Consider the following 25,511-nt stretch of genomic DNA (forward strand, 5'->3'; position numbering starts at 1 on the left):
ACTTTTCTGTACTAGTTTGCTCAAAAGATTTATCAACATCTTGGGTAGACATAGAATTCGACACAATTGAATTTACTATTGCCTCTCCCTTTGTTTCATCACTTGGATTGAAGAGGGCTTCATTTCATGCTCAACTTCTTCCTTTGGTAGCTCCTTCTCCTTTCCACTCCCCAATGGCATGACATTACGATGATTTTCCCCTCCTGAATTTTCTATGTAGCTAGGCAAAGTTTCCAGGGGTGTATTGTGCAACTCCTTGAACAATTTCTCAATTTGATTTTCTAAATTCTTTAAAGGTGCATCATTTTCCTGAATCAAAACATCACTTTTAGCCTTAAATTCCTTCATCAACTCCTCCAATGAATTTGATTGATCCACTTGTTGAGGTTCTTCTATGATGCAGTCTTGAAAATCCTACAATGCCCCCCCCCCCCCCCCAATGGTTCTTGAGTGCTTTCTTCAAAAGTAGGCTCCATATGGCTGAAATTATTCTCCAAAACTTGGTTGGTTATTGGAGAATTCAAACAATACCATTCATCATATTCTTCCATGTCTTCCAACATCCAATAGGCTTCATCAATGGATATTTGATAGAAATTTGTGGCACCATCTCCTCTTTCTACCCATTCTCTTGTGGTGGCATTCAACCCATTGAGAAAGACTTCAAGTAAACACTCTCTAGACAAACCATGGTAAGAGAACCTCATGAAAAAAAAAATTGTATCTCCACCATGCTCTATGTAAAGGCTCCAAGTCATGTTGAACAAAGTTAATGAGGACTTTTTTATGAGACATCTCAAGTACCTCGCAAAAGGATCAAACAAACAAAAGTGTAAAATAGAACAAGGAAAAACAAAAATAAACTAATAAAAAATAAGAAACCAAATTGAAAAGCAATTGATTTTACAAACAAAATTTTACTAAATCAATCCCCGGCAACACCGCAAATTTTTTTTGCATAAATTTAAGCAAATAAAATTCTGAAAGTGTACACAATCGACAAACAAGTGATAAAGTAATAAGTGAGTATCATCTCTACAGGGATTGCGTTAGCAATAAATTGTGTAAAATCAACACATAACAAATTGTAATAAAGCAAATGATAAAGATTTAATTAAATCTAAAAACTAAACAAGAAAGTAAATAAAATAAACAAATGAACGAGAAAGCAAGACAATGATGATGAGCTAGAATAATTATTTTTTTCTAAAATGTAAATCAGGTGCTAACACTGTGGCAAACTGGGAATAATTAATCTAGATTCCAATTTAGTTCATAGGCTTCCATCGAAGTTACTATGATATCAATTCTCTAATTAAACTAAAATGTATCTATACCAATCTAACTTCAAGAATATCTGTCAAGCACCAATTCCACAAAGATTATGCAAGGCATTAATATATGTCTATACTAACACAAATCAAAATCAAAGAACTTAATCTTGCACCATTCAAGTTGTATGTCCATTAATTAAAGCCTTTTCAGAATTATTAATTTACTCATTTACTCATAATTGATGGCCAAACAAATGCAAGTAAATAACTTTAAAACCACTTGAATGAATAAAAACCAATTTCACATTAACACCATTAACAAAGTTCCAAAATCACACATTAGGGCTCATTAACAATTTTAGCTATGAAAAGTTTACCTCATAATTAAAATATCTAAAATACTAATAATAAATGCAAACATTGTAAAGAAAAATACAATAAAAGAAAATAAATTAAATACTAAGAGAGGGATGAGGAAATCAAGCCCCAATAGGTGTCCCCAAGTGGTTCTCTTCTTGTCCTTCTCCTTGAATCTTCTCCCTTTTCTTTCTTTTTCCTTTTCTTCTTCTTCTTCATTCTCTTGTTCCTCTAAAAGGTGGCTGCTTTACTCTTTTCCTGCTACTGTGCGTGTGTCTCCCCAAAGAAAAAGGGAAATGTTGATGATATATCCATTAGGTTAGTTTCCCTTTTTGTTCTCGCGTGGGCCTCCCCCTTTTGAATCTTTTTCTCTTCTTTTGAAAGTCAATGGTCCAAAAGCAATTAAAGGCCCAATAGCATTTTAATTAATACTCATCCCAAATCAAAACAAGTCCAAAAAATTGAGTTGGATAAGAAAAAATTTAAGTTTCCCACTGGGGCCTTCCAAATAGCTGACTGGTAGAACGCAATGCTGCTATAATGTTGCAGCATTACCTCCTCTTGAATCCATTTCAAGCTTCAATTTCTTTCAAACTACTCAAAATTCTATCAACCACCTGCCAAGATAAAATTCCACAATTTAGGATATATTTTTCCAACAGTATACTAATATTTAAGATTATCTTATTATATTTAATATTTGACAAAACTAAAATAAAGACACTACTAAAGACGCTAAACCACTCTTTTCTTGATAAAATATAAGTTTAAAAAGCATAAAAATAACTCCAATTCCTGAAGTTATCAGTTGTTAATCAAGTCTTTGGAGAATACCAGTCTCGAGGAACATAGATGGCCGCATATTTATCAAAGGCCCAGGAAATGTTGCATAGCTTCAGGAGATATTCCATCCGACAAGTGCCGAGGGAACATAACTCTAACGTTGATGCCCTAGCCAAGCTTGCAACCACCTAGGATGTTGAGTTAATCAACGTGGTTACAATTGACTACTTAGTCGCCCTGAGCATCTCAACTTATGAGGAGGTAGAAGCAGTCCAGCCTCAAGATGGTTGGATGGGGCCTATTGTGAAGTACTTAGTCTCCAGAGAGTTACCGCAAGACAAGAAAGCTACTCGGAAGCTGCTTTACCAAGCACCTCGACACATGATCATGGACAACAATCTATATAGGCGAAGATATTCATTTTTCCTTCTCCGGTGTGTGTCCAAGCAAGAGGCCAACCTTATACTCTGAGAATTATATGAGGGTTTTTTGCGCGGATCACGTCAGGGGGAAGAGCCTCGCCAAGAACATCTTATGACAAGGGTACTTATGGCCCACTGTGAATGGTGATGCGATGGACTACATCAAGAAGTGCGACAAGTGCCAATGCTTCACCAACATACCTCGAGCACCTCTGATGATCTCACCCAGATGACAAGTCCTTGGCCCTTCGCAGTCTGGGGGATTGACCTTATCGGGTCCTTTCCCACTGAAAAGGGAGGAGTGAAGTACGCTATTGTGGCGGTAGACTACTTCACAAAGTGTAACGACCCAACTAATCTAAACTTGGACCATTAGAAGCTACTATACTAATCTTAAGAAAACGTACAAATGAAACAACCATAACTTTATTTAAAAGTGTAAAGTAAAGGTTCAAAAATACATAAATTCATAAGAAGGATATGGGATCCTACTATTTTGAAAAAAAAACATAACATAACTTAAATAAATGTGTTACAAAATTAGATGCGGAATTACATAGAAATCATAATTTAAAGACTTAAAAGCAACTTCATCCTCGAATCGTTCACGCAGTCCACCGATGTCATTCTCCCTCAATACACATTCCCAAGCTGCCAAGAACCTTCCTGCCGCCAAAGATATTTTCCTGCACATATAAAACATAAAGGAGTGAGCCTAATGCCCAGCAAGGAAAATCTACTACAAGCATGAAACATAATCAAACACATAAACTATAAGCTATAAACATATAACATATATCTATAAAGACGTACATCATATAAGACTATACTATTAATGGCCATTAAAACATGTGATAAACCATCTACGTCCCCTTTCTAATATCTGAGGTAGGTTGGATCACATGGTAGGTTTATGATAACCCATCTACGTCCCCTGTCTAATATCTGAGGTAGGGTAAATCATAACCATGAAACATAAGAACACATAACATAACATATTATAGCATAACTTATCATAACATATCAACATAACATATAAGCATATAAAACTATCCTATTTTCCTTACCAATATACCGGGATGATGAGAACAAAGTCGAGATTTTGGAACACTCCTAGATACCATAATAGAGAGGTGAGTATACTAAGGAATAGAGATGTAAAGAATAACTACCCCATCGAAATGATACTTACCAACAAGAATCTTACGTTCAAGATCTTAGATGCCTAACCAAGAATAGAGAATACGAGTTAGGATTTGAGTAGAAAAACTATAAGAACTTAAAGAAACAATACATAAATGATCAAGAATTTGGAATACCTTGAATGCTTCTATGATCGAACTACACCTCGAACCGAAATATATTATAAACCTTACTTCCCAAGTGTTTATTAAGCTTATAATGATTAAGCTTATAACCCCAACCCAAGTGTTTAACACTCTAAAGTAATCCTAGCAGCTTGTAGGCTCTGAACTCAACTTGATGAATGAAGAAATGGCAGGGTACTAGGTCCTATTTATAGAGTTCAAGAATGAAAAGATCTTCATTTAACTTGAATAAAATAATGGCTTTTTAATTGAAAAATATTTGAATAATCGTTCAGCAGAGGTTGAAGACTAGGCCAGAAAGATGCTGGACTTATCAAGAGGTTAAGGATTGAATTGAGCTCGGTTTCAAAATAGTTCAAAAATCATGCACCATAGCCGATATATTGCCCATGCTAGGCAATATATCACCTGGGCTGATATACCCGAGGCTCATCGAGGTTGTCGTGCAAAGCTACGTGTTTTTCGTATCCCCGTATGGCAATATATCACCCCCTAAAGCTGCGATATATCGGTATACGCCAAAATCTTATACACGTAATTACACGTTTTCATCCTAATTTGAATTGAGTAAACAGCCTTGACTAAGTCCTTTAACGATTTCAAAGCTGCTGGCAGACCCTAGGATGTTCAAATATTACTCTTAATAAACTTATTCCTCAAAAATACTTGATTCTCATTAAACACACATATGACAAGTGTTAACATCTTATAGGGTCTATCTAAACCTTATAGTATAATAATTATCATCTCCATAATCAATCATATTAATCAAACCTTATGTTATAATTAATATTCTTAAACTATAGGTTAAACTTATAAAATCTACAAGTGTTACTACGAGTGTCCAACTAAGTCCTGGCTTGAACCAAAATCCACAGTCATAAAAAAAATACTACAACTATTACTAGCTATTACTACTGCTACTATTATCTAACTAGCTAAGTAAAGTTCTTGGACTCTACACAAAGTGAGTCGAAGCCAAACCTCTCGCTACTATCACATCCAAGAAGGTGACAGACTTCATTAAGAATATAGTTTTCCGCTACGGGCTCCTGAAGAAGATTGTCTCTGAGAACATCCGGCCATTTGACAGTGAGTTGTTCACAAACTCTCCCAAAGGCATGGACTTATGAAGAGCTTTTCCTCCGTTTCCCACCCATAAGAAAACAAATGGGTGGAGGCTATTAACAAGACACTTAAAGCCACCCTAAAGAAAAGGCTGGAATAGACGAAAGGCGCCTAGCCCGGGGAGCTGCCTAAGGCATTATGGAGCTATCGCACCACTGCTAGGACCTCTACTACCCACTCTCCATTCCCCATGGCCTACGGATATGAATCCATGCTCCCAGTCATGGTGTAGCGAAAATTTTAATGATATGCAAGTATATGTAATCGCAATTCGTAATAAAACTGGTAAATCTGGGTATTTTCCCATAAAGACTGATTTATCAATTACTAGATAATTAATTTATGATTTCTATTTGGTTAATTGAATGTTTTATTTTTAAAATGTAGAAATTAATTCATGAACAAAATAACTACAAGTAAAACTTAAAACAAAATTCAAAATATAAACACAATGTAGAGTCCCAGAATATTTACTTAGCTAGTTAGATAGTAGTAGTAGTTAGTAGTAGTTTTTAGTATTTTAGATTTCGTGGATTTTGGTTCAAACCGGGACTTAGTAGGACACTCGTATAAATAGTAATGGATTTTATAAGTTTAACCTATAGTTTAGAAATACTAATTATAACATAAGGTTTGATTAATATTTTTTTTCATAAAAATAATTTAATTATAACCTAAGGTTTAGATAGACCCATTAAGGGTATGACACTTGTCATAATCACATTTATTTAAGGATTTAAATAAAAGGAAGTTCTAGAAACTCTAGAATCTTCCAGAGCCATTAAGAACATGACACTTGTCACAATCTTGTTTATTTGAGAATTTAAGCATTTTATATGGATAATTCAATAATAGAAGTATCTAGAAGCTCTAGAACCTTCCATGACCATTAAGAGCATGACACTTGTCATAATCATGTTTATTTAAGGATTTAAGTATTTTTAAATAAAAGAAAGTTCTAGAAACTCTAGAACCTTCCAGGACCATTAAGAGCATGACACTTGTCATAATCATGTTTATTTAAGGATTTAATTATAGTTTAAATAAAAGAAAGTTCTAGAAACTCTAGAACCTTCCAGGACCATTAAGAGCATGACACTTGTCATAATCATGTTTATTTAAGGATTTAATTATAGTTTAAATAAAAGAAAGTTCTAGAAACTCTAGAACCTTCTAGAACCATTAAGAGCATGACACTTTTCATAATCATGTTTATTTAAGGATTTAAGTTTTTTTTTTTAATAGGATAGTTTCACTCCTCAAAATCTATAAATAAGACCTAGTGCTCAGCCATTTTCTTCATTCTTCAAGGTTTTGATGAGAGCCTCTAAGGTGCTAGTATTACTATAGAGAGATACACTTGGGTTTTGGATAAAAGCTTTATCATCTTAAGCTTCATAAACACTTGGGAAGTGAGATATAGTGTGCTTTCAATATCGAGGTGTAGATCGGTTCTAGTACATCCAAAGGTATTCTTATTCTTAAGTTCATTTCTATTTGATTCTTTAGTTTTCATTCAGATCCTAACTCGTTGTTTCAACTCTTTGTTAGGTATTTAAGTTCTTTGAACTTAAGGTGTCTTTTCAATAAGTTTCTTCTTGGTGGTTTAGTTCTATTCTTTTCATCTCTTTTCTTTAGAAATACTCACCATTCTTATTGTTGGTTTTAGGAGTGTTCTAGTCCCATCCTTGTTCTCAAATATCCCGGTGTTGGTAAGGAAAATAGGATAGTTTTTATATGCTTATATGTTATGATATGTTTATGTTATAATATGTTATGTTATATGATTATGTTTTTATGTTGCTTAGGGGCTCATAGTTGTTAGCTAGCAAACCTCAATGTATTTTGAGGCTCATCGTTGTTAGCTAGCAAACCCCAAAAGTTTTTATGTTGCTTAGGGGCTCATTGTTGCTTAGCTAGCAAACCTCATTGTATTTTGAGGCTCATTGTTGTTAGCTAGCAAACCCTAAATATTTTTATGTCATATAGGGATCATAGTTGCTTAGCTAGCAAACCTCAATGTATTTTGAGGCTCATAGTTGCTTAGCTAGCAAACCCAAATGTTTACCATGTACATGGGTTAGAGTTGTGATATATATTCTATAGTATATGTTTTATGATATAGTTTTATGATTTATGATATATGTTTTGATATAGTCATATGTTTATGTTTTATAGTCATATGTTTTGATATAGTCTTATGTTTATATTTTATGTTATATGTGTTTGATTGGTAGATTATCCTTGTTGGGCATTAGGCTCACTCCTTTATTTTTTTTAGTGTGATGCAGGAAGTTAGATACGGGGGCGGAAAAATTCTTGGAAGCTTGGCATGTGTGTTGAGGATGAATGGAACGGATGGGCTACGTGTCGATTCGAGGACGACATTATTTGTAGTCTCTTTAAATTTATGTCTTTATGTATTTTCCGCATTTAACTTTGTAAACAATTTCATTTAAATTTAAAGTTATGTTTTATTTTAAAACAATGGGATCTCATACCCCACATTTATGTATTTTGAATATTTACTTTGGAGTTTTTAATAAAGTTACGATTATTTCTTATGTATGTTTTATTTAAATTAGTAGCTATGTCTAGCAGTTTTAATGGTCCAAGATCTTAGAAATAGTTGGGTCATTACACACAAAGACTTCAAGAAATTAATTCAGTAGAAGAATAAAAATAGGGAATTCAGTCTCATCAACTATCCACTCTAATATTCATCAATGCAATAATTACAATCTTTCTTCTTATTAAGATGGCAAGTTAACAAAATCTTTTTATATTGATGTTACGAAATATAAAACTCAACCTAAAGCATAATTTTCTATATTTCGATGAAAAATTCAGCATTAGGAGGCAATAAGAATGATAACTCAAGAACCACACAAATAATCATGATACTTTCGTTCAATGATTAATTTTATGTCCAGACAATTATAGCATATCTCAATCTCACTTTTCAGGTTTTGATTCAAAATCATATAGGTTATGAAAATAGATGGCCAACCAATTCTCAAACAATAAACATAAATTAACAAGATCTCAATAGAGGAGTAAAGAAAATAAAACTTTGCTTTAATTCATAAAAGAGTTTCCAATGATTCAATTAAAATCCCTAATACAGAAACTAGTTGTTCATCATTCAGAAATCCATAAACAAGAAATTAATCATAAAGTAAAGATAAGAAGAAGAGAAAAGAACTCTATGTTGATCTCAATTATTCTCCAAAATGATCCCAATCCTCTTCTCCCAGTTTAGGTCTGCCAAAGTCTCTCTTTTCCTCTCCAAAATCGTGATTTAAACCTGATTAGCGTTTCTCCTAAACATGAAATGACCAAAACACCCTTCATTAAAAATCTGCGGTTTTCACATTTCTAGATATATCTTACGGTCAAAGGATATCATTCCTGCGGTCGCGGGAATAACCTAGAAATGCCCAACTTCTATGGAATTACGGCCGCGGAATCATATTCCTACGATCGCAGAAAGTGCTCTGAAACACTATTTTCCACCAATTTTTGTCCTTTTGTCTGTAGAGTCCCAGAATGTTTACTTAGCTAGGTAGGTAGTAGTAGTAGTAGTAGGTAGTCGGGATTTAGTTGGAAACTCATAGAAATAGTTATGGATTTTATAAGTTTAACCTATAGTTTAGAAATATTAATTATAACATAAGGTTTAATTAATATTTTTTGTCATAGAAATATTTTAATTATAATCTAAGGTTTAGATAGAATTTTCAGAGCATGACACTTGTCACAATCTTGTTTATTTGAGGATTTAAGCATTTTAAATGGATAATTCAATAAAAGAAGTATCTAGAAGCTCTAGAACCTTCCAGAACCATTAAGAAAATGACACTTGTCATAATCATGTCTATTTAAGGATTTAAGTATTTTTTTTAAATAAAAGAAAGATCTAGAAACTCTAGAACCTTCCAGAATCATTAAGAGCATGACACTTGTCATAATCATGTTTGTTTAAGGATTTAAGTATTTTTTTTTAAATAAAAGAAAGATCTAGAAACTCTAGAACCTTCCATAACCATTAAGAGAATGACACTTGTCATAATCATGTTTATTTAAGGATTTAAGTATTTTTTTTAAATAAAAGAAAGATCTAGAAACTCTAGAATCTTCTAGAACCATGAAGAGCATGACACTTGCCATAATCATGTTTATTTAAGGATTTAAGTATTTTTTTAATAGGATAGTTTCACTCTTCAAACTCTATAAATAGGACCCAGTACTCAGCCATTTTTCTTCATTCTTCAAGCTGTGTTCAGAGTCTTCAAGCTGCTAGGGTTTCTATAGAGAGATACACTTGGGTTTTGGGATAAAAGCTTTATTATCTTACAGCTATATAAACACTTGGGTAGTGAGATAAAGTGTGATTTTGATATTGAAGTGTAGATCGATTCTAGTTCATCCAATGTAATATTATTCATAAGTTCTATTTTTTTTTTTATGATTCCTTAGTTTTCCTTAAGTTTTCTTTTGATCCTAACTTCTGTTTATGGTTTTGTGGTTAGGTGTTTAAGATTCTTTGATTTAAGGTTTTTCTCGGTAAGTTTCTTCTTTGATGGTTTAGTTTATTTTCATCTCTTTTCTTTAGAAACTCACCATTCTTACTTTTGGTGAGTGTTCTAGTCCAGCTCTTGTTCTCAAATATCCCAGTTTTGGTAAGGAAAATATGATAAATTTTATGTGCTTATATGTTATGTTATGTTTATGTTATGATATGTCTATAAAATATGTTTTCAGTCGCTTGGGCACATGACTTCCTTAGATAAGCAAGCCATGAGAATCTATGATTGGGCATATGACTTGTTTCAATGGACTGCATGTCGATCGAGGATGATGTTTATTTATTAGTCTTTTTTATATGTTCTTTTGTAATTCTGCACTTAGTTTTTGAACAATTTTTTTAAAGTTATGCCTTATGTTTTATAAACAACGGGTACCCATGCCATATTACATTTTAAATTTATAATTTTATGTTATTAATACAATATTTATTTTGGAGTTTTAATAAAGTTATGATTATTTCTTATGTATGTTTTCTCCAAAAGTATTAGCTATGTCTAGTAGTTTTAATGGTCCAAGTCTTAGAAATAGTCGGGTCATTAAATTGTCAGTTTTTCCACCATGTTTCCACACCTAACTCACCTAAGCCCTTCGACACCTGAAAACACACAAAAACAAGCATAAAATTGAACAAAACAAAACTAAACACCTAATACTCTACCTAAAAACCCATGGATAAACGAGTCTAAAACTCGTTTATCAAACTCCCCCAAACTTAACATTTGCTCGCACTCGAGCAAAGAAAACAAAACTCAAGACAAACTAAACAAATAAAGACAGACACTAAACAAATGAATCATAATAACCACAATTTTTAAGCCTCAAAATTAATTAATGACAAGCATATATAATATTCGAAAAATAACTAACAAGTAGTCCAGATTTTCAATCTAACCACTTCTTCAACTTACCTTAATCCATTAACCATTTTTGTCAACTCAACCATGAACAGTAAATAACACACATTTAAAATAATTTACAAACTGAGTAAAAATATTCTTATGCAAAAAATTTAGAACCACTTTACCATCATTAGTAGGAGTTGCCGCTACTTCCACCCATTTAGACACATAGTCCACAGTGAGCAATATATACTTGTTATTGTAGGATGATGGAAAGGGTCCCATGAAATCAATCCCCCACACGTCGAACAACTCAACTTCTAATATAACATTCAGTGGCATCTCATCTCTTCTTCATATGTTACTAGTGCATTGACATCTATCACAAGACTTAACAAAAGTATTTGCATCTTTAAATAAAGTAGGCCAAAAGAAAACACATTGTAATACCTTTGTTGCTGTCCTCATTGCTCCGAAATGACCCCCAGAATGGAGAGTGTGACAGTGGGTGAGAATAGAGATCATTTCATCGTCTACTACACAACGACGAATTATTTGGTCAGCATCGTGTTTATAAAGGATGGGTTCCTCCCAATAATAATGTTTTACCTCAGAATAAAATTTCTTGAATTGTTGTCTAGACAATCTAGGAGGTACAACATTTACTGCCAAATAGTTAACGTAATCCACATACCATGGCACCAAGCAACCTTCACTTACCCCAAAGAGTTGTACATCTGGAAAGTGATCATTTATTTGCACTTTTTTACTATTTTCACTTTCCGCCACCTCAAGCCTTGATAAGTGATCCGCCACAAGATTTTCTATCCCCTTTTTATCCCGAATCTCCATGTCAAACTCTTGAAACAATAACACCCATCTAATGAGACGAGGCTTGGCATCCTTTTTACTCATCAAATACTTGATAGCTGAATGGTCAGTGTACACAATCACCTTATTACCAATGAGGTAAGGCTGAAACTTATCAAATGCAAATACTATTGCTAGAAGCTCTTTCTATATAGTAGGATAGTTCAATTGTGCATCGTTAAGAGTTCGACTCATATAGTAGATGGTTCTAAATACCTTTTCCACTTGCTATCCCAAGACTGCTCCTATCGCATAATCACTTGCATCACCCATGAGTTCGAATGGTAAATCCCAATTTGGTGGACAAACAATAGGTGCTGAAATTAACTTTGCCTTAAGTGCCCCAAAAGCCTTTAGGCACTCTTCATTAAAATAAAATGGAACACCATTCATAAGAAAAGTTTACAACGGTTTAGAGATTTTAGAGAAGTCCTCGATGAATCTTCTATAAAATCCTGCATGTCCCAAGAAACTTCTCACCCCTTTCACTGAAATTGGAGGTGGTAGATTTTCAATAGTAGCAATCTTTGCCCGATCCACCTCTATTCCATCTTTTGAAATCTTGTGGCCAAGTACTATTCCCTCATTAACCATAAAATGACACTTCTCCCAATTTAGTACCAAATTAGTTTCCTCGCACCACTGCAAGACAAATTTCAAGTGTCTCAAACACTCATCAAAAGAGTACCAAAAACCGTAAAATCATCCATAAATATTTCTATACTTTTCTCCACCATATCAGAAAAGAAGGCCGTCATACATCTTTGGAAGGTGGCTGGAGCATTACATAAACTAAATGGCATTCTACGAAATGCAAAAGTACCATATGGCCATGTGAAGTTTGTTTTCTCTTGATCCTTTGGCGCGATAGCAATTTGGTGGTATCCCGAGTAACCATCCAGAAAACAATAATAACTGTGACCCACCAATCTGTCAAGCATTTGATCCACAAAAGGTAAAGGAAAGTGGTCATTTCTTGTAGCGGTATTCAACTTACGGTAGTCTATACAAATCCGCCACCCCGTCAATGTACGAGTCGGGATTGAAAATAAAACTTTACTTTAATTCATAAACGAGTTTCCAATATTAAAATCCCTAATACAGAAGCTAGTTGTTCATCATTAAGAAATCCATAAACAAGAAATTAATCATAAAGTAAAGATAAGAAGAAGAGAAAAGAACTCTAAGTTGATCCCAATTCTTCTCCAAAATGATCCCAGTCCTATTCTCCTAGTCTAGGTCTACCAAAGTCCCTCTTTTCCTCTCCAAAATTGTGATTTAAACCTGATTAGTGTTTCTCCTAAACATGAAATGACCAAAACACCCTTCATTAAAAATTTGCGTTTTTCACATTTCTAGACATATCCTACGTTCGCAGGATATCATTCCCGTGGTTGTAGGAATACCCTAGAAATGTCCAACTTCTCTGGAATTATGATCGCGGAATCATATTCCTGCAGTCGCAGAAAGTGCTCTGAAACACTGCTTTCCATCAATTTTTGTCCTTTTGTCGGTTTTTCCACCATGTTTCCACACCTAACTCACATAAGCCCTTCGACACCTGAAAACACAGAAAAAAAAAGTGTAAAATAAAACTAAACTAAACTAAACACCTAATACTCTACCTAAAAACACATAGATAAACGAGTCAAAAACTCGTTTATCACATGGCAGCAATCTCCACGCCCCGGCGAGATACGTATGATTCAAACATGAACTACGCTTTACTCCAAGAATCTCTGAACCTTGTGGAGGAGCTCCGTGAAGCCTCACAGCTTTGAGTAGTGTCCTACCAGCAAAAAGTGGCCAAATATTTTAACTCTAAAGTGAAGGATAGGAAGTTTGGGGTCAGAGATTTGGTGTTGCGAAGAGTCTTCTTAGCCACCCGAGATCTTGGTGCTGGAGTGTTGGGCCCTAACTGGGAAGGTCCGTATCAATTTGAGAGCATCGTGTGTCCAAGAAGATACAAACTGGCTCAAGTAAGTGGGGAGTTGATGCCCCGCACCTGGAATGTCGAGCACCTTTGCTGGTATTACCAGTAATATAAGCAATGCATTTTCTAAAATTTGTATGCATTTTGTAGCCTCCGGGCATGATTAATGGAAATCATGAGTGAAAAACACGATAGATGAAATTCAAAGAAACTGCTTGTATTTTAAATTTTAATTTAGTAATTTCACTTCTCGAGGTGTACCCGCTCACTGGCCTGGACAAGTGAATGCAGAAAAGTCTGCGATCACTTGGGGTATAGTTGGGTCTCCTCGCAGAATAGCCGCTCACGGAGCAAGAAATTTGAAGCTAAGCTTGTAATGAGTGGAGCAAGCCTAGTGTCGAAACTGGCGTAAGTAGGCTCGCAGAGGCTTGACCTATGAAGTTAAGCTTATCATGAGCGAAGTAAGCCTAGTGTTACAGCTGGAAAAAGCAGGCTAAAAAACGAAGTAACCTATGGCCAGAGAACTTGAGTTATGTCCCAAGGACTAACTACGGGCTCCCGACTTCTAGTAGGCGAACGGACCCCCGAGTCATTTATACTCAGGGGGAACTATGTTCAGTGTAATACTTCAAGGACCATGTGCCCCAAGAGTAACACTGAAAGTAGCTTAGGAAGCAAAGCTTGTCATGAACGGAGCAAGCCTAGTGTCATAACCTAGGGAGTTAGCCCTAGTATTGGAAGATTCATAACCTAGGAAACTAAGCTTGTTATGAGTGGAGTAAGCCAAGTGTCACATGATCCCGTAAATAAAAACCTGGGGAACAATCCCTAGTGCTGAAAAACTCCAAGTAACATGAGAGTGAATTTAAGGTTATCTCCATAGGACCATGCGCCTGAGGAACACTAAACAATTTCTAAATCTCAAAAAGTGAACGGAAGCCTAAGGTAGCGATACTCGGGCGTAAGCTTCAAGTTACCAAAAACTTGAACACCTGTACTCACGAAGCAGGACCTAGGAAACTAAGCTTATCGCAAGTGGAGTAAGCCTAGCATCAAGGCTTGCAAGAACGGAGCGATCTAGGAAGATCTAGTGTGTGTAAAACTTAAAAAAACCCATTTAATGGGTGAATTTGAGTTACCTCCCAAGGAATGTGCGCCTGAGGAGTAGTAAATAGTTCTCAAGCTCCAAGTCCCCTGTACTCCAGAGCAAGGCCTGGACTAGAAGGGTTGAGAACTCAACCCAATTCTTGGGGACTGTGGGCCCGAGGACTAACAACGAGTTCCCGATTTCCAAGAGCTGAGTAATCTTTACTCGAGGGTGGACTCGTAAAAAGGACCTAGTGTACCTTCCCAAGGGCTACGTCCATAAGGAGTAACATTACGTCTTCGAACTCTAAGTAAGACTGACCTCCTAAGACCTGAGTTATTGAAACTCGTGGGTGTAAGGACATGTTTAGTGCTTCCACTCGAAAGCGCACTAAAGTTACTCCCAATGACACAGGCCTGGGGAACAACACTAAATGTTTAAAAGCATCATAATACTAGGTGAGTCGATGACACTCGAGTCCCCAGAATTCATGCACAAGTCCCTATCTAGGGTACTAAAGTCCTAAGTCTCAAAGACTAAGGCCCACAAGTAATGGATTGATTAAGGTATAAAATTCTTGTGAGTTAAGTTACGTTGAGTTAGATTTTAAAACCTTGTCAAATTTGTAAGACCAAATTGCACAAGTACGAAATGCTTAGAATGTGTCGAGTGATAAAGCAATGAAGGCATAAGAATAGTGCAAGAAAAAGTCATTTACAAATCATTAAAGTCAAATTACTTACGATTGTGCTCGGGGGCTCAAGCGATAAATTTGTTTATGCCATATCAAAAGAAAATAAAAAATTACAATGGCCTACTCGCCCGGAGGAACCTCCGTCACGAGTTCGATCACGGGATTGACTTTAGGAGTCCTACTTGTTACCGTGGCCTCTTGCGTCTTAGCCTCTCTGACCTCATATGCCCGAAGACGCTCCTCGAGAAACATCCGTATGTTGGGATCCCCCATAAGGCCAAGTCTATCTCCCTATTTCTTTGCCACGCAACATAGACGGTGTCCTTGGCCATAATATCAAGTTCATTGGTCATCTCCTCATTTTTATGCTTCAGATCCTCAGTTTGGCGCTTCTGATCCTAAGCTTGATGTTTTAGGCCCTCGATGTCCTTGGCAGCTACCTCGGCTCGTAAAGCCACCTGCGCAACCTCCTCTCGGGCCTTGGTGGCCTCTACCAAATGCCTGGAGGACTCCTAGCGGGTGATGTAAATTTCCTCTTGAGCAACCGCAAGGTCTTATGCCATCTTATGAGCAGACTCCTCTACTGATTGGGTGTGGCCCACCATATCCTCCAACAACTTCGAGGAAGTATCCTCGAGTGTTTGCAATCTGCACCACTCCATGGCCAGTTCGGTCTCCAGCTCGGAGGCACGACTCTTCTCGTTCTCCATGGCCGCATGTGCTTCTCTAGGGGAACCGAGATTTCCCTGAGCTCCTGGAGCTCAAAAGACCTCATTGTCATGACATCATCGAGTCTCTAACAGAACATCGCGACCTACACAACAAAAACAATTAGTTACAAGGACATGGCTAAGAAAAAAAAAAGGACTTGGAAAAATTGAAGGTAACTTACCCGCTGAGTGGCATAGCAACATGTGGCAAGGAGTGATATTTCATTATCACTGCCACAGTGGGTGAAGCTACGAAATGGAATCTCGTAGAGGGACCCCGCCAGTCCCTGGAGCAGCTTCGCCGCCAGCGGGACCGTCTAATCACCGACCCTCCCCACTAGAAGGGGCTCTAGCTCCTCGTAGCTAAAAGGAAGCGGCAAAGTCTGTGGCCTATCTTCTCTCATGTACTCTGCCAGGACTTTGTAGTCCTTGTTCCCCTCATCGATACGAGTGTTGAAGTATTCAACCACCCGCTTGTGCTTCTTCAGCTCTTCCCCTTCGAAATGTTTGGGGAAGATAATGAGGTGAGGTGTCCTGGCTGGAGGACCGCCAGACACCTTGAAAGAAGGGATTTCATTTACCTTCCAAGAAGGCCCCACATCTCATGGAGGGGATCCATCTAGGTCAATAATCACAGCAGACACCACTGGTCTCAAGGGGTGGACTAGTGGAGCAACTGTCGGGGCTGCAGGGGTCTCTGGTGCTGCAAAGGCCGCCGAGGCTGGATGAGCGATCGACGGGGGTGGAGGCTCTACTCAAGGAGTGTTCAGGACTTCAATTTGAGAGGGCCCCAATACTCTCTGGCATTTTTCCCGAATGAAGTCAGACATGCCCATGCTTTCTGCAAAATAAAGAACCTTGTTAGTACTCGGAGGGAAGGAAAGATAGACAAATAATAAAACATTAAATGACAAATGCATGCAATTGTGTCAAATATCCTCAGGATGGCTACCACTATAATGCTCCCTCGGGTGAAGAACGGAGTGGGAAAACTCACGAGTTAGTCGACCGATCTCCTACGTGGTGTTGGTCTTGTATTGGCAAAACCACCCAACGTGCATGGACGCTACCTCATCCAGAGGCACCAATCCTTGGAGGGAAAGTTTTCTCTTTGGGTGGCGAAGAATTTTTTTGATCAAGTCTTGGTAATCCTAAAATTCCTCCTACGTCCATTGACACTCTGAGACCTGCCCGCACTTGAGGAGTGATGGAGAAACCCATGTATAGTCAGGACTAACTCCCTCCCCTAAATGCTTAACATGATAAAGGGTTATGGGGGATTTACCTTGAGGCATGGAAGACAACTTTATCCCTGCCTCAAGCTCTACCTCAAGCTCCTCATCCTCTTGGGCCTTGGCAGTGGCTTAGACAGCGAGCACTGTCTCCACATGCTCATTGCGCATCCTCTAGTTGTACCGAAGGAGCATCTTCTCTGCCACATACTTCATGTGAAACCTGGCATCCTCCAGTGATTTCTTTGAGTCACGAAAACTGGACAGGCTCACAGAGCTTATGCGTTGACCCTCCTACAAAAGCCTGTACTAGCGTAGGAGAGCCTCCATGATGAGGAAGGCGAGGCTCATCTCCTCGTCGGGGAGGGTTTTCTTCTTTTGGAACCTTTCGTGGTAGGCATCCACGTGAGGAGTGCGGCAAAAAGGACCTGCAAAAAACTCAACTCCTAAGGACCAACCACAAGGGGAGGAAAACTTATAGAAGACAGTTCGAGGAGAAACTTACCAACCCTGGCGAAGTCCAGGAATAGGGTAGGATTGTTCCGCATGGGAAAGCCACTTGTCCACAAGAAATGGTCCTTGTAGTCCCACGTGTGGCTCTAGTTTATGCTCGGAGCCTTGTAGGACAAACCCAGGTACGTATACTTTATCAAAGTATAGTACCCGTCGCGATTCTCCCTCCTGTACCCGTAGCAGGTTCAGAAGCTGTACACGTAGAGGATCTCTGCCGGAGAAGGGGCGGCCCAGTTCTACCTCCTGTACAGAAAAAATAGCCCTGATCGCACCCGATATCCATTCAGGGACAACTGGAGGGGAGCTATGCTGACGCACTTCAAGAAGTCGGCATAGTACTGGTGAAACGGTAACGTGGCTCCCGTCTTGAGGTGTGAAGCACTCCACGCTGTGAGGCTGTAGACGGTCTCGTGTGCCCTCTCATTCTTTTGGGACAAGCACATCAGCATGTCTCGTGTATCCACTCCATGGTGGGAAAGGATCTTGTTAAGAGCTCCCCGGTGCCTTTGCTTACTCGGGAGCTCCTCCACCTCGAAGCCGTCAATGATATAGATTCGCTCTCCTGGTAAGGGATCCATGGTTGCCTCTTCCTCCGAGATGCCAACTCAGACATGCCTCTGCTCCGCTAGGGTGTTGTCTTCCATCACTACGAAAGGCCTGCTCTACTTCGCAACCTTCTGCTTTCTCTTCTCGAGGATTCGTCCCACATTTTGAGCCATGTCAAAGATCTCCTGGTTGAAGTAGTAGAATCCTTGTTGGTGGAGGTGATGTAGCTCTTTGTACACTAAAACAAAACCAAGCAGTTAGCGCCTTGACCAGAAGAAAAACAGGCCAAAACGAGAGACCCTAAGACTACTGCTCAGAGAATGGAGGAGAAAGAATGCTAAGGGGTTGGTGTGTCCTTGGAACCAACAGATTGGTGTCGAAGCACACCACTGGAGTTCATGAACATCACCAGAATCTAGAAAATTTCCAAATTCCGGTCGAATGCCCAAGAGCACGAAAAAAACCCATAAAGCACGAAACAGACAATGTTGAAAATTTTAAATGTCAAAAAGGGCCTAAATTAACTAAAAATATGTCAAAAAAGACCTCTAAATTCCATGAACATCAAATCCCTAAGCATGCAATTACACATTCGACAAACGAGAACCTAAAAACAAGAAGGGGTCGAAATTACTTACTCGATATGAAGCGCCTGTAGGTGTTGTGCCATGTGTGAACCTGAAAGTGTTTCTTGTTATTCAACCAGAAGAACGAGGATTCCCTCCAGCCGTCTAGGTCGTCGGAGACACAGGTACCACTGAGCGTTTCAGGCTCTGTGATTTTTTGAATTTCAAATGACCAAAGTGAGTATATGAGGGGCGGTTCTCGAGTTTTATACTCAAAGAGCTTGGGGTGGAAGCAACTCCACCCCAACCGTTGATCACCTACAGGGTAGGCAATCGAACGTGATCAAATGGTCAAGATTATCAAGGCACTAGTCGTGATTATTAACATGGGAAAAGGTAGCCTCGGATACACGGTGAAAGGACACTTTGGGTACGGATTGGACATCTTGGGAGTGGAACAGACTCCTCATTAATTTCATTTCTCTACTTTGATCATCTGATGCTTCTTTCTGCATTTCTCCAATTCAACTTCTAAGGCTGGCTCCTCTAGTCCAGTTTTTGACTCATGTCTTTCTCTTATGTAATTGCTTCAAAACAAATAAAATGCCTCATGATTAATGGTGCGTAGATTGGAATATATACCAATCTTTAATATCATCCGTGGTCACATCTTTATTATTTTCTTCATCACTTCCATAAACCGATTGCAAACAAATTAATTAAAAATGATTTTCTAATCACACCCACATTTGTATATTACTAGCTGCAATCAACGTGCAAATGTACGCTTGCTTAGTTTTATTTTTAAAAAATTACTAATTAATTTTATTAAGATTTTATGATTGTCATATAAAATTTAAATAAATAAATAATATTATATATATATAATGACATAAAGATATTAAAAGAAAATTAAACCAAAACATTATTTATGATTTTTTTTTTTAAAAAATAATATGATATCACAAACTACCATACTTAAGGTACAAAATATTCATGATATTATTCAAATCTCGCCTTAATAATTGATAAAGAAATTTGTTTATTCTTGATAGAAGAGAAATGTTATTCTAATTTCTTAAGTAGTTATACACTCATAGTATTTGTACACACACGACATTTGCATATAATGTATTTATAATGTTTCTTGTTATTTAATATTTATATAAGTTATATTATGTAATAAAAATAAGTAACATATTTTTTTTAAATGTAAATAATAAAAATTAAGATTATGTATTATATATTATTATAATGATGATATTTATAAAATTTGAATTGATATTAATATATATATTAAATATCTAGTTTTTTATTAAATATTATTATACTAATGATATTTAACAATATTTAAATTTATATTAATATAACTACTAAATATTTATTCTACCAAAATTTTATAAAAATTAGCATTATATATTATAACAACAATATTTTATAACATTTGAATTTATATTATTATAATTACTAAATATCTAATGTCGTATTATATATTATTATAATAATGATATTTTATAACATTTAAATTTATATTAATATAATTATTAAAATACTAGTTTTGTACTATATATTATTATAATAATGATATTTTTTAATATTTAAATTTAAATTAATATAATTAATAAATATTTATTTTTAATTGAATTTAAAAGTATATTTCATTGTATATCTAGAATATTTCGTAAAAATTAAAAAAAAAACATTAAAACCAAAAAAAAAATAAATACACACTTTTTATATATAAATATAAAGATATAGATTGGTATTAAATGCATATTTTCGTGCAATGCAATGAGATCTCTTCCAGATTTGTTGCAAAAGAATGTCAACATAGATTGTGCTTCATGGGCCTATATTTGTGACAGTAGGGTACTCAAATTTGCAGGTAAGACTAATTATAATACAAGGATTTTTTCATATGGCTTTTTAGCTATTAATATGCAAAAATATAGTAATTAAACTTATCATGGTTTGTATAGACAAATTTAATAAAAAAAAAATCAAATTATGGGAAAAAAATATGGCGTAATAATGATATTTTACAAAAATATGGCATAATAATGATTTTTTTACAAAAATAAAGGAAAAAATCCCATAAAAGAGAATACATGTTTTAAAAAACCATAAAATAATACTTGTAAAAAAAAAGCCATATTTTTTAAAACTTTATTGAAAATCCCATATAAAATGTAATTTTCACTTAATACAAATCTCACTATTATTTTTTCTTATTTTGTCATACTCTAGGGACAATTTCTCATTATAACAATTTTGAGCATAATAATACTTATATTTTTATGTACACATAAAAGAGAATACAAATCTTCAAAAATACCAAACTAATAACAAGTGTCTCTCAGTAAAAACCATATCTTAAAATATTACTTTAAAATAGTGTGTAATTTCCAATACACATATAATTATAAATGGCAATGAATAACATAAAAATGGAAATTAAAATCACATTCGATGCAGCCAAACATGACGATTGGGTATGCTTGACCTCGTTAGAAAGCATAAGATCACTCGACTTTGTATAAATAATTTGACAAAAACCACAATGAATGTCACAATGAGCTTTCTTCAGAGAGGACAGTATATGATCACGACTAAGACATCTCTGTCTTCAGAAAAGCATATTCGGTACACCTTTATATGCAATATAAAAAAATGCCGTGCGTAGAAAGAAATGAATTGATGCCAAACGTGGATTACATTATAAGTTATATATACTTGTGAACAAATTGTGAAACATTATCTACGTAGAAGAGGGAAAAATAAAAACTTTCAAAAGGAGAAAAGTATAAATTCTTTGGTAAGAGTCATCATCAAGTTTTTTTATTGAATAGGTACATGAGCAACACCCTTGTCATGTTAGCTGTTATATATATACAAGTTACTCATCCATAACAATCTATAGAAATATCAATTCTCCTTCTAGGAAGAACAAATAATGAAACTGACATTTCAGTCACAACCATCTTTTACAGCTGATGAAGGGCCCCCCGATAAGTCTCGAGAAAAGATCATCATATCCAACACTACTACTTGTAAGTGTATTACTGCAATAATTCATTTCAAAACCATGAAAATCTTACTTACACATGCACACAATGCTCTTCTTTCCACATGCATACAAAATGTGCTTTGATCCCTCTTCTCACTATAACATGGAAACAACACAACCATGATCAAAATATTGCTCAATATCATTGCCGTGAGAATCTCATGATATTGGTTGAGCATGATAATTCTAAAAGTGAAGCTAAATGGTGTCTGTCAATCACCTTGGTATGGTTTATCCTAATCTTGAACCTATGCAATGTGTAAGAATTTTCTACACAAATCTCTTGTGCAGAATTTCTGCAGAAAATTCAGCATTTTTTTCATTCGCACTCTCCTTTTCACACTTTGTGTTAGGAAGCCTCAATCTTGCAACTCATCATGCAAGAAAGATAGTAAGCCTATTTTTAGTACACTTATTGTGACAACTAAAAATTAGTGGAGTGCAAAAAAAATATATATATTTATATACTGAATTTTTTGGGGAGATTCTGCACAAGAGTTGTGCAGAAAATTCTTACACATTGCATAGGTACAAGAATAGGCTAATTAAGACAAAGGTGATTGACATGCAAAGCATTTAGCTTTATTTTTTGAATTATCATGCTCAACCAATGTCATGAGACTCTCATGGCAATGGTATTGAGCAATATTTTGATCATGGTTGTGACAGTTTCCATGTTATGGTGGGAAGAGGGATCAAAGCACATGTTGTATGCATGTGGACAGAAGAGCATTGTGTGCATGTGTAAGCAAGATTTTCATGGCTTTGGAATGAGTTATCACAGTAATAACACTTACTAGTAGTGTTGTATATGATGATCTTTTCTCCAGAATTAAGAGGGCGTGATCAGGATGCAACGAGTGATGAAGGTGTTGCGGCAACTCTGCACTTCATAATTTAAATAGACATTATTACTTCTCTGATCAATTTTTCTATTTGTTCTAATGCTTCCTAGGAGGAGAACTAATATTTCTATACTTGTTTATAGATCGAGTTACTTATATATAATAGTTAACATGACAATAACAGTGTCTTTGGCAGAAAGGAAGAGGAAGAGCACCATTCTACTTGTTCGGTAACACGATAAGGAGGAAAAAAAAAGGAGATTTGGAGGAATAAGAGATCACCATGGTCCAGCATATACAATCTCCCCATCTATGGAGAGTTGAAAAAAAAATTTGAAAAAGTTATAAATACCCTCCATAATATCATTCTGTTTTTTTTTTTTTTTTAAATCATCTATCTTTATATATATATATATACTAGATAGAAGCAACATACAATGCACGTTTGCTTAATTTTAAAATTGTAAACATTGTTTATAATTTTAATAAAAATTGTGTTCACTGTTTTTTTAATATATATATATATATAATAGAATGAATTATAGTTTTAGGGTATATATAAATATTTATATGAGATATTTGCGGCAATAATGCCTATGTAGTTCAGTTTATTGCACTTAAATGCTTATGTAAAAATTTTGGCGGCAATAATGCCTACCGTTACGATTTAGAGCAACCGTTGGTCCCTGGGCCGTTAAGGGTATATTTGATACACGTGTCACGACCCGATTGGGTTAAATTATTAAAATTTAAAAACAAAAACAATTAATGGTTATGGTTTTTAATTAAAAACAAAAAAAGAAAACTAACTGTGATTAATTAATATAACCAAAAAAACCGTTTGTCTAAAACCAAGTTCTAAAACTAATCTAAAACAAAAAAAACTCAAAACTCCATACCCAGAAAAACGATGAAGATGAAGCTTTCCCCCCGACCACACCCAGACGATCCACCCCCGACAGTATAGCACGTGAACCCAGTAGAAGAAAACTTGTAATTCCTTCGAATTGGGGGTTAGGGCATCTTTTGCATCGGGTTAATGGAGAACGGAAAAAATTGCCATTGTCGACCACCAAGGCCAGTGGTAGAAAGAACGGCTTGGAAAAACAAAAATCCTGGGCGAAGATTCAAAACATGCAACAAGTATCGGGTAAGATCTCCATTTGTTTTTGTAATCTGATTCATTGAATAAATGGTTATGGGTGTTCACTATAAATTTTGTATGTTTTGGTCAACTCAGATTCATGGTGGGTGTAATTTCTTTGAATGGATAGACCCTCCTATGTGCCATCGAGCAAAGGTGGTCATCCCTGGACTACTAAGAAAAATTGGTGACCTTGAAACTGAAATCACATCCCTAAGTACGACAACTGACATTGGAAGTCATCGGCAATGCAGTGGTTCTTCAAATGGATTTGAGACACAATCTCACAACCTTCAAAATGTTGGAAGAGAAAGCTGTGAAAGTTGTGCTAAAAGCAGGGATAGAGTAAATGATGGAGGTCGAATGCAGTGTTACTACTTTTTGAATACTATGTATTTTGCTGTAATTCTATTGGTTGTGGTTATTTGGGCTACAAAATCAAAGTAGAAGCTGTTGGTATTGTTAGTTTATTTTTGGGTAATCTTCATGTGCAGTATTGACAATGACAAAGCTATTGCACCCTAGGCATTGATTTGTAATGAATTTTTTTGTAAAATGAAACCCCAAATCAATGTAATCTATCTTGGTCTATTTTGAATTCAATGTTCTAGTTTATGTATTTTGTGAAATAAATATGATCAACAACTAGTTACATTCATTACCATAAGAGATAGGTACAAAAATATAGCCTAAAAAGCCAAATGTATCTGATCTGTACATGACCAATATCATGGCCAGCATGACCCTGTCATGACTCAAAAAACAGACACCAAAATACATGACTCTAAAATGGTCAACATAACAGACACCAAAATATAAGATTCGACCACTAGTTCAAAATAAAATCAAAAGATGAAACTCCTTCCAGTCAGACAGTATCGGGTTGAGCATTGGTTGCACCACTAGTTCCTCCTTTAGCATGTTGTTGACTGCGTTTTTAGCCAACGACGTGAGAACGTCAATAACGACAAGCCTTCAAGAGAAATAAAAACGACACAGACGGTTTAATAAAGAAAATAAAGAACACAGGAGATTTTTATAGTGGTTCAGCCCCGATTGTCGGTAATAGCCTAATCCACTTAGAGTTGTGATTTATAAATCTATACTCAAGATCAGATGGACTGAGCCAACTGAGTTTCTTCAGTACAGATTGTGAAAATACAAGAATTCTCTCTAATTTAAGCACTTTCTCTCTCTAGAATAGACAGACCCAATTTTCTCTCTCTAGAAAGAAGAAGCAGAAGAAGAACCCCTCTCTCATCCCATAAGCTCTCTATTTATAGGCCTGGGATCCTCAACTGATATCCCCTTATGATAGGGATATTTTATTATATTTATTACATTTAAACATTCAAAATTCGAAATGTAACAAACCCCCCATTTGTGGGAAGAATGAGAGATTCCCGCGTATGTTGTTGAAGCTGTCTCTGGGAATCTTGACTTAGTCTCCTCTAGCTAGTTGATCCACCTCCTACTGACCACTCATGCAAGTGTTGGTCGGACGTGCATGGTGGTAGGACATGCATGGTGGTAGGACATGTTTTCGTGGGTTGAACGTGCATGGTGGTAGGACATGCACTTCT

At 36.0% G+C, this 25,511-nt stretch overlaps 1 protein-coding gene across 1 annotated transcript; it reads left to right on the top strand.

The window, feature by feature from the left end:
• The first annotated feature begins 21,802 nt into the window (after positions 1-21,802).
• LOC133784000 (uncharacterized) lies at positions 21,803-24,492 on the top strand. The gene is made up of 2 exons (XM_062223558.1): positions 21,803-23,934; positions 24,025-24,492. The coding sequence occupies exons 1-2, from the start codon at positions 23,824-23,826 to the stop codon at positions 24,373-24,375; spliced, it is 462 nt and encodes a 153-aa protein (XP_062079542.1). The 5' UTR covers positions 21,803-23,823; the 3' UTR covers positions 24,376-24,492.
• The last annotated feature ends 1,019 nt before the right edge of the window (positions 24,493-25,511 follow it).

The sequence above is a fragment of the Humulus lupulus genome, chromosome 6 (genome assembly GCF_963169125.1).
Source record: "Humulus lupulus chromosome 6, drHumLupu1.1, whole genome shotgun sequence".
Lineage (NCBI taxonomy): Eukaryota > Viridiplantae > Streptophyta > Magnoliopsida > Rosales > Cannabaceae > Humulus > Humulus lupulus.

Bases quoted from the DNA above. Each gene is read 5' to 3' on its own strand.
- LOC133784000 (XM_062223558.1), top strand. From the start codon at position 23,824: ATGGAGAACGGAAAAAATTGCCATTGTCGACCACCAAGGCCAGTGGTA. The intron at 23,935-24,024 runs GTAAGATCTCCA...TGGTCAACTCAG, and splicing joins AAACATGCAACAAGTATCGG to ATTCATGGTGGGTGTAATTT.